This window comes from Schistosoma mansoni, chromosome 3 (genome assembly GCF_000237925.1).
Source record: "Schistosoma mansoni strain Puerto Rico chromosome 3, complete genome".
Lineage (NCBI taxonomy): Eukaryota > Metazoa > Platyhelminthes > Trematoda > Strigeidida > Schistosomatidae > Schistosoma > Schistosoma mansoni.
The window spans coordinates 11,856,227-11,871,606 of NC_031497.1; the positions used below are offsets into that span (position 1 = coordinate 11,856,227).

At 38.7% G+C, this 15,380-nt stretch overlaps 2 protein-coding genes across 4 annotated transcripts in view; one reads left to right on the top strand and one right to left on the bottom strand.

Moving 5' to 3' along the window:
* Positions 1-4,966: 4,966 nt before the first annotated feature.
* On the top strand, positions 4,967-12,186 carry Smp_085110.1 (the record flags this gene model as incomplete). 3 transcript variants are annotated; one of them, XM_018799232.1, is made up of 9 exons in its annotated part: positions 4,967-5,053; positions 5,089-5,183; positions 5,215-5,288; positions 5,333-5,443; positions 5,475-5,848; positions 7,711-8,130; positions 8,188-8,538; positions 9,541-9,739; positions 11,828-11,913. In XM_018799232.1, exons 1-9 carry the CDS (start codon positions 5,000-5,002, stop codon positions 11,911-11,913), a joined length of 1,764 nt encoding a protein of 587 aa, XP_018651041.1. In that variant the 5' UTR covers positions 4,967-4,999. The 3 variants fall into 3 exon arrangements, with proteins under 3 accessions (XP_018651041.1, XP_018651042.1, XP_018651043.1); XM_018799233.1 differs by having other exon boundaries at positions 5,223-5,288; XM_018799234.1 differs by having other exon boundaries at positions 5,223-5,443; positions 11,828-12,186.
* Positions 12,187-12,595: 409 nt separating this feature from the next.
* Positions 12,596-15,380, bottom strand: part of Smp_168340 (hypothetical protein) — a gene marked incomplete at its 5' end in the record, with an annotated part of 36,357 nt that continues 33,572 nt past the window's right edge. The window contains one exon of the mRNA XM_018799235.1: positions 12,596-12,949. Within this exon, the coding sequence (XP_018651044.1) occupies positions 12,788-12,949 (162 nt within the window). The 3' untranslated portion in view covers positions 12,596-12,787. The remainder of the gene's footprint in view (positions 12,950-15,380) is intronic.

Consider the following 15,380-nt stretch of genomic DNA (forward strand, 5'->3'; position numbering starts at 1 on the left):
ATCTTACTGTAGTGGTGATCACAGTGATCATAGACTCGACGCCGTCTACACGTTCCGTTACCTATGAAAGTCACTTCTGAGTAAATTCATTTTAGTTATTTATTTGTCTATTCTGAGAAAGTGAATAACATCAGGTCACAAAACGTCAGGAATACAAATTCTTGCTAACTGATATGCCACATGAATAGAATTATTTTGCTATTGTTAGCCTTTGCCATCTCATGTTACATAGTAAATGTGCGCATCTATACTGGTTGTTTTTGCACAGTTTGCTTGATTACTTAGACACAAAATTATTAAATGCATCCCTAAATTTACTTTTGTTTCCTTTCTGAGACTACTGTAAACGAGAAACCGTGAATGGATACGACGAATCAAACTTTTCACCGTACTTTTTGATCATGCAAAACTTTTCCTGGTACTGACAGCAGTGTGATGCCTCTGTAATTATTACATTTGCTCAGATCTTCTTTCTTTGGTATCTTGATGAGCTATCCTTCTTTCCAGTCCGTTGACACTTGCTCCTCCTCCAAAATCTTCTTGAATGTAAGGTGAAGCATGTTTGCAGTGACTTCATTGCTTCAGCTGGTACATTTTCTGGTCCTGCTGCTTTCCCGCTCTTGATTTGCCTGATTGTCAACCGGGTTTCTTCGATCGTTGGTGGAGTGACATCTATAGGAAGGTCAGTGTGTGCTGCTTCGATATCCGGTGGATTCACTGGAGCTAGCATATACAGCAGTTCCTCGAACTATTCTGCCCATCTTTTCCTCTGTTCTTGAATCTCCGTGATTGGCTTGCCTTCTTTTCCTTGACTGTTCTCTCCGGTTTACTATATCTCCCTGCCAGTTTCTTCGCTGCATCATGTAGTTTTGTTTCAGATTCCTTTCCCTCGCAGCTTTTTCAGCCGTCGTTGCTAGTTCTTCAATGCCCTTCTGATTGTCGTCTGTAATACTTTTTTTCGCTTCTTTGTTTGCCTCTGCGTACTCTACTTGCGCTTTGACTTTCTCTGCTCGTGTTCCACTCTTGTTGATTGTTGTCTTCTTGTTCTTCCTTTCTTCAATCTTGTCCAGAGTTCCCATAGAGACCCATTCCTTATGATGATACTTGTTAGGACCCAGAACCTGACAAGTTGAACTTAATGCATCTTTGGTCCCTTTCCAGTTGTCCTCCATCGTAGTTTCTTGTTCTTTCAGTAGATCCTGTAGAGCTTGGAACCTGTTTCTGAGAGTGATCTTGAATTGGTTAATTTTGTTAGTATCTCGAAGGAAGGCTGTATTGAACCTTTGTAATGCTGTTTGTCCAATTGTCCAGTCTTTTTTAGCTTCAGTTTCGTCTTGGCCACAACTAGGTGTTGATCTTTGGCTAGGTCAGCTCCTCTCCTGGTTCTCACAGCTCCCATTGTCCTTCTGAAGGTTTGTTGATACAAATATGATCTTTTTGGTTCTCTGTAGCGTGGTCCGGTGAGATCCATGTAGCTCTGTGTATGTGTTTATAAGGGAATATTGTGCCACTTATGATCAATGTGTTGAATGCACATAGATTTGCAAAGCCCTCCCAGTCCATGTCGTCCCATTATATTTTCCTATCCTGTATTGTCCCCTTCAACTTTGGCATTTAGGTTTCCCATTAGGTCATTTCGTGAGCACTTCGCCATGATTGATTGCAACCTCGAGTAGTACTGATCTTTATCGTCGTCGTTGCTATCATTGGTGGGTGCATAACATTGGATAACGTTCATTGTGGTCCCTTCCTCCTTTGTTTTGAATAATGCTTTGATGATCCCGGATCCATGAGATTCCAACCCAGTAATGATTTACGTGCTTCTTTGCACAACATCAGAGCAACTCCCTAAATGTGTGGAGCATTTTCATCTTCATGACCGGAGTACATCAGCATCTCTGCCGTATCTAGCCTTTGCTGTCGAGCTTCGGTTCAATGGGTTTCGCTGAATCCGAGTACTGTCAATTTGTATCTTCCCATTTCCATTGCTATTTGACTAGTCTTCCCAGTCTCACACATTATCCGGACGTTCGATGTACCTATAAGGAGTGTTGCTCTGGTTGTTAGAAGAGGCATCGATCTCGTGATTTCCGAAGAATCTCGGGTATTATTCTGAGGTTTCATCATTCTTCTTTCAACTTCCACGGCAGAGTTTAAATGGTTTGACTTATTTTTTCTGATTAGTTCTTTTTAAGAGATTTGGTTTTTCTATGGGATAGGGTCGCTAACACCACGCCCAACCCTCCTCCTTTACACGGGCTTGGGACCGGCAGTAACTCTAGAAGAGCTACGGCGTTGTTAGCCAGGCCACTGGATACTATTAACCACAAGTGATGCGAGACCGTAATAATACAACAAAAAGGAAATGTAAAGGAATCGATCAATTTGTACAAGCTCACGAAAAGTGTGGGGAATACAAAATATTCAAATTTGTGGTTTAGATTTCAAACTTGTCTATGTGGACGAATGTATACGGCTTGTATTAGTCCTTTTTTAGTGGGCTTCTGAGAGTGTCTAATATTCTCCTGAATCAGTCAGTTTAGGGTTCGGACACCAATGATCCAGATAGCAGATTCCATGAGTTGATGACTCGGCGTGGAAATCTGCATGCCACGAGTATTTAGTTAGTCCTAATCTTCTGTACTCATCTGCTACGTACTCTACTTTGTCCTGTTCTGATAGAAAGAAAAAGCGAAAAATTCGTCTGATCTGATTAATACTTTAGGATTAGACCGCATCTTAATCTACGGTAGGACATTAAGAGATTCTACTCTCTCAAGCTGCCCTGTATATAATAGACCTCAGAGTACTGTGATTGCACGAGTAGCTGCCTACTATACTTTTTCTACTCCAACCGAATCACGTTTTAAGTGGAGACTGGCGGCCTGAATGAAGTTTTTAGACCTGGATCTAACTAAGATTAGACATGCTGTGGTTAACATTTTATTATCTAGCCTGGCAAGTGTCCGTCTTAAAGCCAAATGGGATTTGAACTTGAGGGCTGTGTTTCGTTTTAACCAAAACATCATCATGTGGCCAAACTACGAGCATCCAATCTTCTCCTGCTCTATACCCGTTTACCTTTTACATCCATCAATGTGCGTGTAGACACATGGCCACACTGATAGGCATCAGTAGGTTCTTATACAACCTAGTCAGAATACCTAAGTTCGTTAGATGCCATTCCACTGGTCTACAGGCTAAGTGTTCACGCAACGCCAAAGGACCTGGGTTCGAATCTTACGGATCGCGGATGAGCACTTCTGAAGAACCTCACACTAGCAGGAGACAACCGTCCAGTGCTTCTAGGTTTTCAATGGTGTCCTAAAATGATCAGTCCATGATTTCGGTGAAATATCTAAGTCCGTGTAAATTGTACATGATATGCAATGTCGTAAATACACACTCAGAACATGATTTCAAAGTACTTATTATTATTTGAGGCTTTATTCAATATTATAATCTGGTACAATATGGAATTCTCAGCACGAGTTATCTCAACAAGTTTTTTTTACCAAAAAACAGAAAAGAAATGAAAAAAGGTTTAAAAAATCTAGGTCTGTCCAAATTACCAAATTTGAGACATGCTAAAGAATACAGGTTATTTACTAGGTCAACTTCAACAGCCTGTTCGTCACAAAGTAAATTTGCTAGGTAAGGTATTACAGAATTTTGGTAGATTTGCTTGCGTGCATAGATTTTAATGTATTTACGTCTAGTTCTACCAGAAGATATACAAGGAGAAAGATATGAATGAAGTAGATGGTTAGTAGCTGATAAGATAACACCTGCCAAGAGTTTGCAAGACTTAAGATGTCTTTCCACAAACATATTAATAATGACTTCAAAAGATTCACTAGACACCTTGCAAACTGCCTTCAGCACTCTCCACAAAACAGCAAAGTCTTTACTTAAAAGCCCGGGAAAGATTAATGGAGAACGATGTAGAATAATAATACTTCATCCGGCCCTGCTGATTTTCCCGTGTCTTAAATGCTTCGGGCCTTCAGTTTGTCGTCTTGATTGAAGTGTGAGGTAAACAGGCAATCTGGGGATTTTTTATGCTCAGTCCTTAATCTATAATAGGTTGCTGAGTGAAAACTGTCTCAAATTACTCCACCATGGTTTCTTCTTTGAGATGCACTCTCTTCTGTAATTAGTTTGGCAATCCAATGGCGAGTTCTTTCCTGTAATTTGTCTGCAACAACAGTCTCCAGCTGCTTGATTATATATTAAGTCAACTGCTATCACATTTTTACTAATAGCGCTCATGTACCCGTAGCTCTCTATCTTATTTACTATGTCAGGGATGATGACGACGTTTAAACATCTTTTTTTTCTTAGCAGACGTCAAGTATCCTGGTTTTTCCAGGGATGGACATGTTTTTTCTTCTTTGGGTCTGTCCATGGTGTAATTGGTTGAATTACTTGATTATATAACTGATGGAAATGAGCCCATGTATCTCCTATTGACGCAGTGCAGTGGACTTCCGAGTTTACGGTCGACGCTGCACGATCGCCTTCGTGTCTGCATCCCATATGTTGGGACGGGTCGGCGTAACTGCTTGACAGACCATATCATCCATAAAGCTGAATAAGATGGTCGCATGATCACTACTCCCCATTGGTGTGTCTATCACCAAAGTAAACAGGTGGAAGGAACTTGAATTGACTTACTCCACTACCACTTATGAAGACTAAGTCAAATACGGATGAAGAGTTTCGTGAGTCATATCTGATAATATCAATAATGTGTCGAAATAGAGCTAGGGCGATAATGGTTTCTAACAATTTATAATAAAAAGAAGTATTTGAAGACCATACTTCCAAGTTTTCATGATCTATAGAACGAAAAATAACGACTAATCAGGCCTAATAATGACCTCAAATCAACGTTTACGATAGGCTAAAATGAAAGGTCTTGTCAATTGTATTTTTAAGGGTTTAAGTATGGCGTATTCTGGTGGCAATTCAAACATTGCGCTACTGTTTTAGTGCAATGAATGACTCACGTGTGCAAGTAGGGGTAAAGAAACTCCCTATGCACCTACAGGTAACGTAAAAATTACGTATTGAATCATCAAAAAGAGTTCCCAAAATCGTTTACTAATTAAAGGAGGGAAGGTAGTCAATGATGATCGTATGTTTACTGCTGATATCTATATTGAAGATGGTGTTATAAGGTATATTGTCATGTAACTTAATTTTGTGCAGACAAGTAGGTAGTCAGCTTTCGATTCCAGGAGGAGTCAGGATCATTGAGGCATCAGGAAGGATGGTCATCCCAGGTCATCCAAATTTTTAAGTGTAGATTATTATCCTGTTTTTTTAGGTGGTGTTGATCCTCATACATGCTTTGATTCCTCTTGTTTTGGTTTGAATACGTCGGATGATTTTTATTCTGGTACGAGAGCAGCACTTGCTGGGGGAACTACTACCATAAGTCTGTTCTTTTGAAATCACTTATGTTTCAGTCAATTGTATTGTCCCTACAAAATCTTCACTTTTGGATATGTATGAAAAGTCACGTCAGGCAGCAGATTCCAAAGCCTGTTGTGACTATTCGATGCACTTCATCTTGTTTCAGTACGATTCCAAAATATCCAAAGAAATGGAGCTACTAGTCAAAGAAAAGGGAGTGAATTCTTTTAGGGTTTTTTTGTCAAATACGAACGACATGTTAGTAGATGACGGTGATTTCTTCGAAATCGCTAAGAGGTGTAAAGATCTTGGTGCTGTTCTTCAAGTTCATGCAGAGAATGGAAAATTGGTCAAGATACTAGAGTCGAAAATATACAATGACGGTATAACTGGCCCAGAGGGTTACTTGTATTCACACCCAGAAATGGTTAGTTATGGTCTTAAAATATTTTTAGGATGTTTTTCTAAAACATTTCCATATAACAACTCTTACCAGATATTTTTACTCCCTGCTGGGTTTCTCCTTCTATTCCCTCTAACATCTTAGCAGTGACATTCTGTTTCCCTCAAATGTCTTGATACAGCTGATGGCGGGAGAGTCCAATCTCCCTATCGTAGTGCCTAACATGGGTACGCGTATACAGCCTCTGCCAGAAAAGTCCCACTTATCGCTTTTTGGCGGGGTCTTGTTTACGAAATTAAGAGGACGAAAAGCGAATGTCCGGCCTTCTAAGCGGCTTGGTGGATAATTATGGTCCATCTAGGGTAGTTGGAAAACCTTGATTCCAAACCAATGGTGCACGTAGGCTGCATGATCCTGAGGGAAACAGCGGTGTGTGAACTCACTGCCGATCACCGACTACCATAGGACGGCATCTTCTTACGTCGGTCCACTGCCTTGTGGACTAGACCTTTAAGTCAAAGGCTCTAGATGTGGTCACCTAAAAAAAACCACCTGCTTTGGCTTTGGCACCCGGTTATTATTCCAGCACGCAGTGTGGCGCATATATATTTGGAGCCTCATTGCATCAATATTTGTGTTCAAGTAAATAAGTTGGTAATAAATAACCTTTAATATGCGTTCTGTAACATCGAATTATCTGAATAATTTGCTTAAACACTTCAAAGGTAGATTCCTCTTGTCGGTTATACCAAAGCATATCGGATTTTTTTTCATTATTTAGCTTTAGGGAGTCGATAACGTAAGTTTTGTGTCGCAATTTTATGAACCATAATGTGTTTACTCAATTATATGTAAGTCCTAAAAATGATGCAGGAAATTTGGAGATTATTTTAAAGTTTTGTAGAAGTAGTAAGTAATTCTACCATAAAAGAACAATTTTAATGTGTTCATAGGATCTATTGCATTCTAAAGGTGTTGTTTTTTTATTTGTTAGAGGAACACGTGTATAAGCTTTACTAGCACTTGATGACGTGTAATAAGTGGTAACCACCAGCTATAAAAGTAAGGTTCTCTTGATCCTTAGTATGGCAAATGATGCATTTAAATTAAAGTACGTTTGGGAGCTAGGATCTTGGTGGTTATTTCATTTTTTAATGCAAAAATAGTCCTATTAGAAACATAAAACTAGTATATAGAGTTGCTCAAATACTGTTATTCATATTCTGCTAATAAATTTATGACTTGGTGATTCATTATATAGTTTAAAACCTATGTGACTGATGAATAGTATTCTTTCATCCCAACTAATTCGGATCACTTAACAGAAAAAGTGTATCCACCCCAATTCTTTGGTTTTGTATAATATATTTTTACTTCGTTCTGACTGTTTACTGATTGGCTAATATATCTCAAGGTCACTTGAAAATCGTTCAAAGGTCGTCCATAAATTATGGTCTCGCCGGGATTTCGTGTTAAAGAGTTTTAATGTATCTGAGACAAGATTGTCAATCAAGCAAATCCCTCTGCTTGAGTAATTAGTTTTTTTGTTCGTGATATCTACAAATATAAACATCTTTTCACTAACATTCCAAAACGTCAACATTCACCACACCTCAATTTACAGTATCGAAAAAAGATTCCTGTGATTATTAATGGTTGACAGAAGGATAACTTCTTGATTTATGAAAAATCAGAAGACATAAATCATCAATAAGTACTTCGTTTATAGGCTGAGTTTTCGAAGCATATGGGACCATAGAACTGGTGTTATTGCTTCAAGACACTTTAGTGTTTGAATAACTATCATACCACGGTCTTATTTGCTGTTTGTTTGACACTTAAATTATCGACTTTATGAAATAAAATGTTTCTGTTTATTTTTACAGGCGGAGATTGAAGCTACACATCGAGCGATTTCTTTAGCTGATGCTGCTGGTTGTCCTCTATATATTCTTCAAGTCACTAGCCCGAAAGCAGCAGATCAAATATCAGAAGCTCGTTGGAATGGAAATGTTGTTGTGGGTGAAACATTAGCCGCTGCACTGGGTGCTGATGGTACACATTATAAGGACAGTTGCTGGCGTCATTCTGCGGGATATGTTCTGTCTCCTCCACTAAGAGTTAACCCTAATACTCCAGACAAGCTGATGCGTTACGTCTCCACTGGGGTTCTGGAATGTACTGCTAGTGGTCACTGTACTTTCAAAACTGAACAGAAAGCTGTGGGAAAGGATGATTTCCGCAAAATCCCATCTGGAGTCAATGGGGTAGAGGATCGAATGTCAGTTGTTTGGGAGAGAGGAGTGGTAATTTGCTACTTTAATTTTATGAAAACCGCTATTAAACATGTCTTTATTTGTTAGATGTCTGGTTTTATAGACCCATGCAAGTTTGTTGCTGTGACTAGTACAAATGCTGCGAAAGTCTTTAACCTCTACCCACACAAGGGAAGGATCGATGTTGGGAGTGATGCCGATTTGGTTATTTGGGATGGTGATGCAACTCGCACGATATCAGCAAAAAATAACCACGAAAATGTTGACTTCAACATATTTGAAGGTCTTCAGTGCCATGGCGTACCTGTAGTCGTGGTCTCTGCTGGTCGGGTTGTTCTGGAGGATGGAGAACTTAGAGTAACTCAGGGTGCAGGTCGTTTTGTACCAGCTTTACCGTTTTCACCTTACATTTTCGAGCGAACAAAAAGACTGGCGCTGGTTAGTTGTAAATGATTGTAATGTATATTTAACTGTTATCAATATTAGATACCGTCATTAGCACCTTTAGTGAATTCTATCTCATTATGGTTAGGACTATGTGCAATTTTCTGAGTGATATTTATGGTTTCGTATGCTGCACACTTTTACATAAGTTTCGGTCAGTTAGTCAGAAATCACAGAAGTTCAAAAACGTGATATGCCATGATTACGTAGGACTATCAAATCAAGTGATCTATCCATGTTGTGATATTTTTTCTGATTGGAGCCATGACTGCTGACTGAAGAAGTCCATTTGTTTAACTTGCCTTGCTCTAAAATCATTCGACTGTTGTTGGTAAACTCCTCAACGAATATTCCACATCATAATTCTTATACTTAAGTAGTTATTTGGTGTATGTGGTGTTTTGTTAACCTACAAATCCCAGCATTTCCTCACTATTATACGGGTAATTTACTCGATACTATTTTGATAGAATTAAATTTTATATTCAAATGCAAAGCTGTGTATTCGTTTCAGATCATTATGATTAGCTGATTTAAAATAATATTTCTTCACTTAAGTCGTGTCTGGAATGTCTGAATGAAAACATTCAAGTTATTACATTACAACGATCTTTTATTAGGAAGTATTGATTTCATTGGTAAAAAAAAACCATACGCCTTAGTTAAACTTTTAGAATGCAGCATAAAGATGTCATAAAATTATCCCATGGATTTCTGATACACTATACCTTAGTTTCATCTTTAGTAGATTTACTGTTTTTGTTTGAATCACTTTCATCCAAAGATTATGTTAACAAAACATAGATTTGAAAACGGAAAGTTCAAATATTTACTTGGTTATTAGGTCACAAAAAGATTTGGGAAGTTAATCTTCATAAATTTTTAAGGAAGGCTAACCTGAAATTCTTCATTTGAAGCCCTTTGATCGTTCACAATTGCTTATTGCTGTCTGCTATAAGTTATCCACTAATTATTTTCTACAAATTTTTTCTGTAGATGCGTTCAATCAAACCTGTAATTCGTGATTCATATACTGGTCCTATATCCACAGAATTCACTGGTCCAATGAAAGATGCCATCATCAATAATGGTACAGAAAAAGCGTCAGTGGGGTCAGATGCTGAGGGCTTGCGCCCTCGCTCACCTACACGTTCAGGTGGTCGGAATATGCAGGAATCCAGTTTCTCTCTGAGCGGTAGGTTTATTTAAAAAACATCCTACCCACAGAATTATCCTTCGATGTTATTCGTTTCAGTTTATAACATGTTATATTCATGTTGAGCTATTCATCAAATAACCAAATGCAACTACAGTGATTAGGTTGATGGGAGTAAATTTGAAATTTATAGTAATAACTACGAACGGTAAACTACTTGAGAAAGTAATATTTTAAGATTCAGATGGCAAGTTCATGCCTTATTTGGGTATCTCCTTGACCGAAAAGACTATGATCTAAGAGAACATAGAATCAGAGTCTAGGAAATTCGCAAAAGAAACAACTGCAAATTGCTGTTATCTTGATGTTTTTCATTTGGAGCGTGGAATATTATAACCAGTAATCAGAAAATCAAATATTAGTCCTTAAATTATTGGGTTATTTGCTGATCCGATGAATAAACTGGTAAAGTCCTATGCATATATCCGAACCTAAAAGCCATATTAGTATGATCCAAACGTTTAGTGAATTAATGCTTGATGAACACACAAATTAATAAAATGAGACTAAGGAACAGTCAAGTAGTTATCCAAAAGCCTGAATACAAAAATCTTTAACGTGTAATATCGTTGTCAGGCATACTATTGCTTAGCTCAACCTGAAACACTTAGCATAAATTCAAGTCCTTGACTTGATGGTCAAAATGTCAAATGCAAACCATTAAGTCACAATTAACGTTGACCTATCAATTAATAGAGTTGTAAAGCGTCAATTTATGTTAGCATCCTGTGAAATATGTGATCAATCGTATCTGCAAACCTTTGGAAAATTATTTGATCCAACTCTACCAATCATAATTTACTATTGTAACTGGAAAGTCCAATTTGTGACTAATAGTTCCTCGGTGCCGTTGTGTTTAGCAGCATCTTCAAAGAATTAGTGTTATAGGTCGAAATAGCGGAATAATGAAGCGCATGGTGCGACGCTGTTGGTTGAGTTAACCAATTATAAGAGCTAGAGATAGCTATGTGTACCACGTTAGAAATAAGATTCAACTTAGGTTTGTAAAATTCTAATTTCCGTTGAATTAGTAAAATAGCCAAATAGAATCACTAGTCACATATTTAGGGGCATACTATTACATGCACATTCACATATACGAGGATTATAAAAAGATTGTATTGTAATATCTTCAGTGTTATATATTTTCTAGTCTTTATGAATCGCTTATCGAGTATAATTTATATATTAGTCTTAAAGATGAAAACGTTTCACCATTTGTGATAACTTTGTTACATGACGTAGCAATTCTCTATTTTATTGTGTAAAACTAACTAAAAACCTGCTTGTACAAAAATAATAACATATTCCGGAAGGAAGATTTTCTTCGCTGAACCGTCTTCAACGTGTTTAAATAAATATTGGTTACATGGATAATACTACAATGTCAAGACGTTTAAACGAAGAAAATTTTCTTTTCGACGATTTCGTTTACTACGATATCCTTAACGAACAGTTGTGTTGTGGTGTGTGTTACTGATGTCGACAGAAATAAGTAGTATGTATCATCAATCAGAATTAATGTGCCTAGGGGCAAAAGATTGAGAAGAGAAGAACAGAGAGTGCTGAAACGAAGGAACAGTTAAGTTCGAAATAATTGATTGGTAGTTTGCAAATGAAGAATTTACTGTATGGTTCTCAGATTTTATCAAGAGATTCCGTAATTTTGTGTCCAAATAAATTTGATTGTTCCCACTGGTGTTCTCGTTTACTACAATGTAGCTAACTGAAATATAGAAACCTAAATAAAGACTAATCTACTTTTAGCATACCCACGTTAATGTATGACTAATGAAATAAATATTAAAGACTGCTGAATATCGAAACTTGGAAAGAAAAACCTCAAGCATTAGGATTATAGTTTTATGGTCAGTTGATCCAATAAAGAAAATGAACGATGAGTGTATGTGTAAACAAGTTATAGACTGAAAATTGATTACCTTATACCCTTTTTTGCTTACATCTGCGATGGTGTATTTAAAGTTGGTGAAGCAATGTTCCAGCTATTTTTGAACTGTTCAGTTCTTGTGAAGTGTTACATTCAACTTTTGTCAACATCTTTTTTAGGAGCTCAGTACGATGATAGTCGTCCAATACGCACGGGGATTCGAACCAAACAACCTCCTGGTGGGGCATCAAATGCCTTATGGTAGACATTCATCAAGAAAAGAAGTTTTGTATATCAGAAGTTTGAAGCTAAACACCAGTGACACTGCACAATTAACATGTACTTACTGAAATTGTTAAAGATAAATCTGGTTCTTTATTAGATGTGCTCACAGTCCAAGTTATATGTAGCTTCGTTCAATCAAGCAATCTTTCGTATCGTAATTGATGTGTACTTTACCAAATTGAAAAACTTGATCGTTATCCTAGTTATGGTTGTTTATCAATTCAAATATAATATGCTACTTCATAAAAATGTTAAATACCGAAGATTTTTCTGTCGATTTTTCCGTGCGTTGTTACGAATGTCTTTGTATGACCTAAAAAGAGGATACATGCATCGGACTGCATTTACTGAGGCGTCCGTTTGGGTGGGTACCCGTCTTGCAGCCTCACTCTTGCACGCGAATTACACTACTTATTTTAAATTCCATCTTAAGACAGAATAGGTGCTTACAAAACCATTGTTTACTGTAGACTTCACAAGCTCCGATGTAAGTGGCGAATTTAAAAATCCCATTAATTTTGTAACTGATATTACAATGAAACTTCCTAGCCTTGTCTTACTTAATTTCATTTTAACTGGGACTGCATGAACTTTTCAGGCGTACAACAGGTAATATTGTTAATGCACATGATAATATAGACACTTCAAAAAAACAATATATTGGGAGTTCCGACCACTCAAAATATTATTATTATTATTGTACATAAGATCGGAGGTTCAAGTTAGTATTCATCTTGATCAGCTAATTAACGGGTAATTGTCAGACATTAAAAGTATGTATTTAGTGATTATTTTTAAAAAGTGAAGCCATACGACTCCAAAATGCGAATAGTTGTTTTGCAAAACATAATCTCTCAATTAGATAAAGTAGTTGACGTTTTCAAGGTTGAATTGAGATCAACTGAATTTCTACTGGATTGTGGTGTATTCATTCGAAGGAATACCTCAACATTCGTAATACAATTATATTCAGACGTACTAATACCTTTGGTTTTAATATCTTGATGTTCCACAAGCTAGAAACAAAGGTACAGAAAAAACATATCAATAATTTACGAACCATTATTGACGATCTAGAAATGTTATCGGAGAATCAAAAGAAAGCGAATTGTCAATGTTATCCGCCAATAATTGGATTAGAATGTATTAAGTATTTGATTCGCTAAACCAGCCGAACTCTAAAATCGTCATCAAAAGTTCTACATCGCTACAGAATTTGGTCGTCCCAGAGATTACAATTTTCCAGTTTATTCACTAAATGTAAACCGCCCTGGTTCTTTGTATTGATAAGGTGTAGTCAAGTGACTGACGTATTTCGATTCTGAATTCGCGTTTCGGAGACGTAGTATACATGGTTGGCGCGAGATTCTAAAGTATAGACTAGGAAAGCTGTCGTCGTATCGAACACTGAAAGCTCCAGTATATGCTTTGACAAATGATCATAGAGATGAACGAGGACTGTTTGTTGTGTAGGTAATAGAGCCCGACCGTTGCTGCTACCTTGACGTGGTGGTCGGGCTTGCCTATCGTGATGATCCAATCGAGCTATGCTGGCTGGAACAATCGTTCCTCAAGGTCCTACCATGCCAGACAGGTCGGTTGAAGAGCGGTGAGACTAAAAGCAGCAATCCCAAGGTCCGAAGGCGAAGTCGTACTGCTGACTGTACAGAGGTGTGAAAGCAGTAAGGTGTTTCCTTCAGACAACCAGCATGACAGCGATGCTGCCTTCCCACAAGGAGGGGTGGGGTTAGAAAAGGTCGACCCTAAAAATGCACACCTCGCCTTATCCCACGGATTTCCGTCTCCGGCGGTAAGGACTTTTGAAGAACGGAGCTAACACGTCAAAAATCCCCCACAAAAAGGCCGTGCGTGACCGGCCTCAAGCAGATGTCCCTTGGGCACTGCGGTCACGCTCCCAGGTCGTTAAGACCAACACTAATCCAACTTCTTTTTCAGGTCCCTCAAGAAATACCCTTCCACGGTGTGGGCAGCCGGGAAGTGATACTAGCCCTCATACCCTTAACTGCACACAAGACCAAGTTGGTCGCTTTCAAATCCTTCCTACACCTAATAACTCTGTTATCTCCTCGACTAACCCTTCCCACGTCCTTTTATCGCGTCGCACCGCTAGGGCAAACGATTCGAGTACACAGAACGTTATTCCTGGTCTCTTGAAACCACGCTCTAAACTACATATAGGAACTTTTAATGTCCGAACATTGTGCCAAATAGGACAACAGGCTTCCTTAGCTAGAACTCTAGAATCTTACACCATCGATGTGTGCTGCGTCTCCGAAACGCGCATACAAGATCCGAGTAGTGTCATTCATTTGACCGCACCTAATCAAAATAAAGTTTCATCTCGATACACGCTCCGTGTATCTGGAAGCCCTGACGCTGCTTCCCGTGGCCTCGCTGGAGTAGGTATAGCATTAAGTCCTAGGGCAGAACTAGCTCTTTTAGACTGGATCCCAGTAGACAGTCGTCTATGCGCTGTTCGACTAAACGGATCAGTAAGGACTCGGAAAGATAGGGAAATTCGTCGTTGCCTCTTCGTCGTCTCTGCCTACTCTCCCACTGACTGCAGCTCAGACGATATAAAAGATGAGTTCTACAGGAAACTTTCTGACCTTCTCCGAGAAGCTAGGCGTTCTGATGTAGTAATAGTAGCAGGTGACTTTAATGCTCAAGTAGGTAAACTAAGTGAAAGGGAAGGACACCTGGGTGGATCTTATGGTGTCATGGCGAAAAGAACAGATAATGGCGACCGTCTGTTGCAGCTATGCTCAGATAACCGCCTATTTCTTGCAAATACTAACTTTAAGCATAAGGAAAAACATCTTTTGACCTGGCGACCCCCGAATTCGTCCCAACGTTGGACCCAATTAGATCACATCGCTATCAGCCACCGATGGAGGGGCTCGATAGAAGACTGTCGCTCATTCTGGGGCACATGCTTAGATTCAGATCATGCTCTAGTGCGAGCACGTATTTGTCTGCGTCTTACTGGACGTAGGAAAGACACTGCAGGGAAGCCTCTAAGGGTTCTACTTAATGGTAGGCAAGCTAAGAATATATTTCAGGAACAACTAGAAAAACAGTTAGGCAGCCATGTAAGTTGTGTCCACCCCGAGGCAGCGTGGAATGACATCCGAAAAGCTGTGGAATCAGCAGTGATATCCGCTAATAAGGTAAACCAACTTAAGCGCAGGCTTATAAGAAGTCTACGTAATGATCGTGAACAGTGGTGGGTAGCGAAAGCAAGAGAGATGGAAAAGGCAGCGGCAATAGGTAACAGTAGGCAGCTATTCAGACTCGTTAAAGAAACCGGTATTAGGAACCCGAATATCAGTGAAACCATCTCAGATAAAGATGGGCATATAATTCATTCTCAATCCAGGAGGTTGGATCGATGGGCAGAACACTTTAGGGATCAGTTCAACTGGC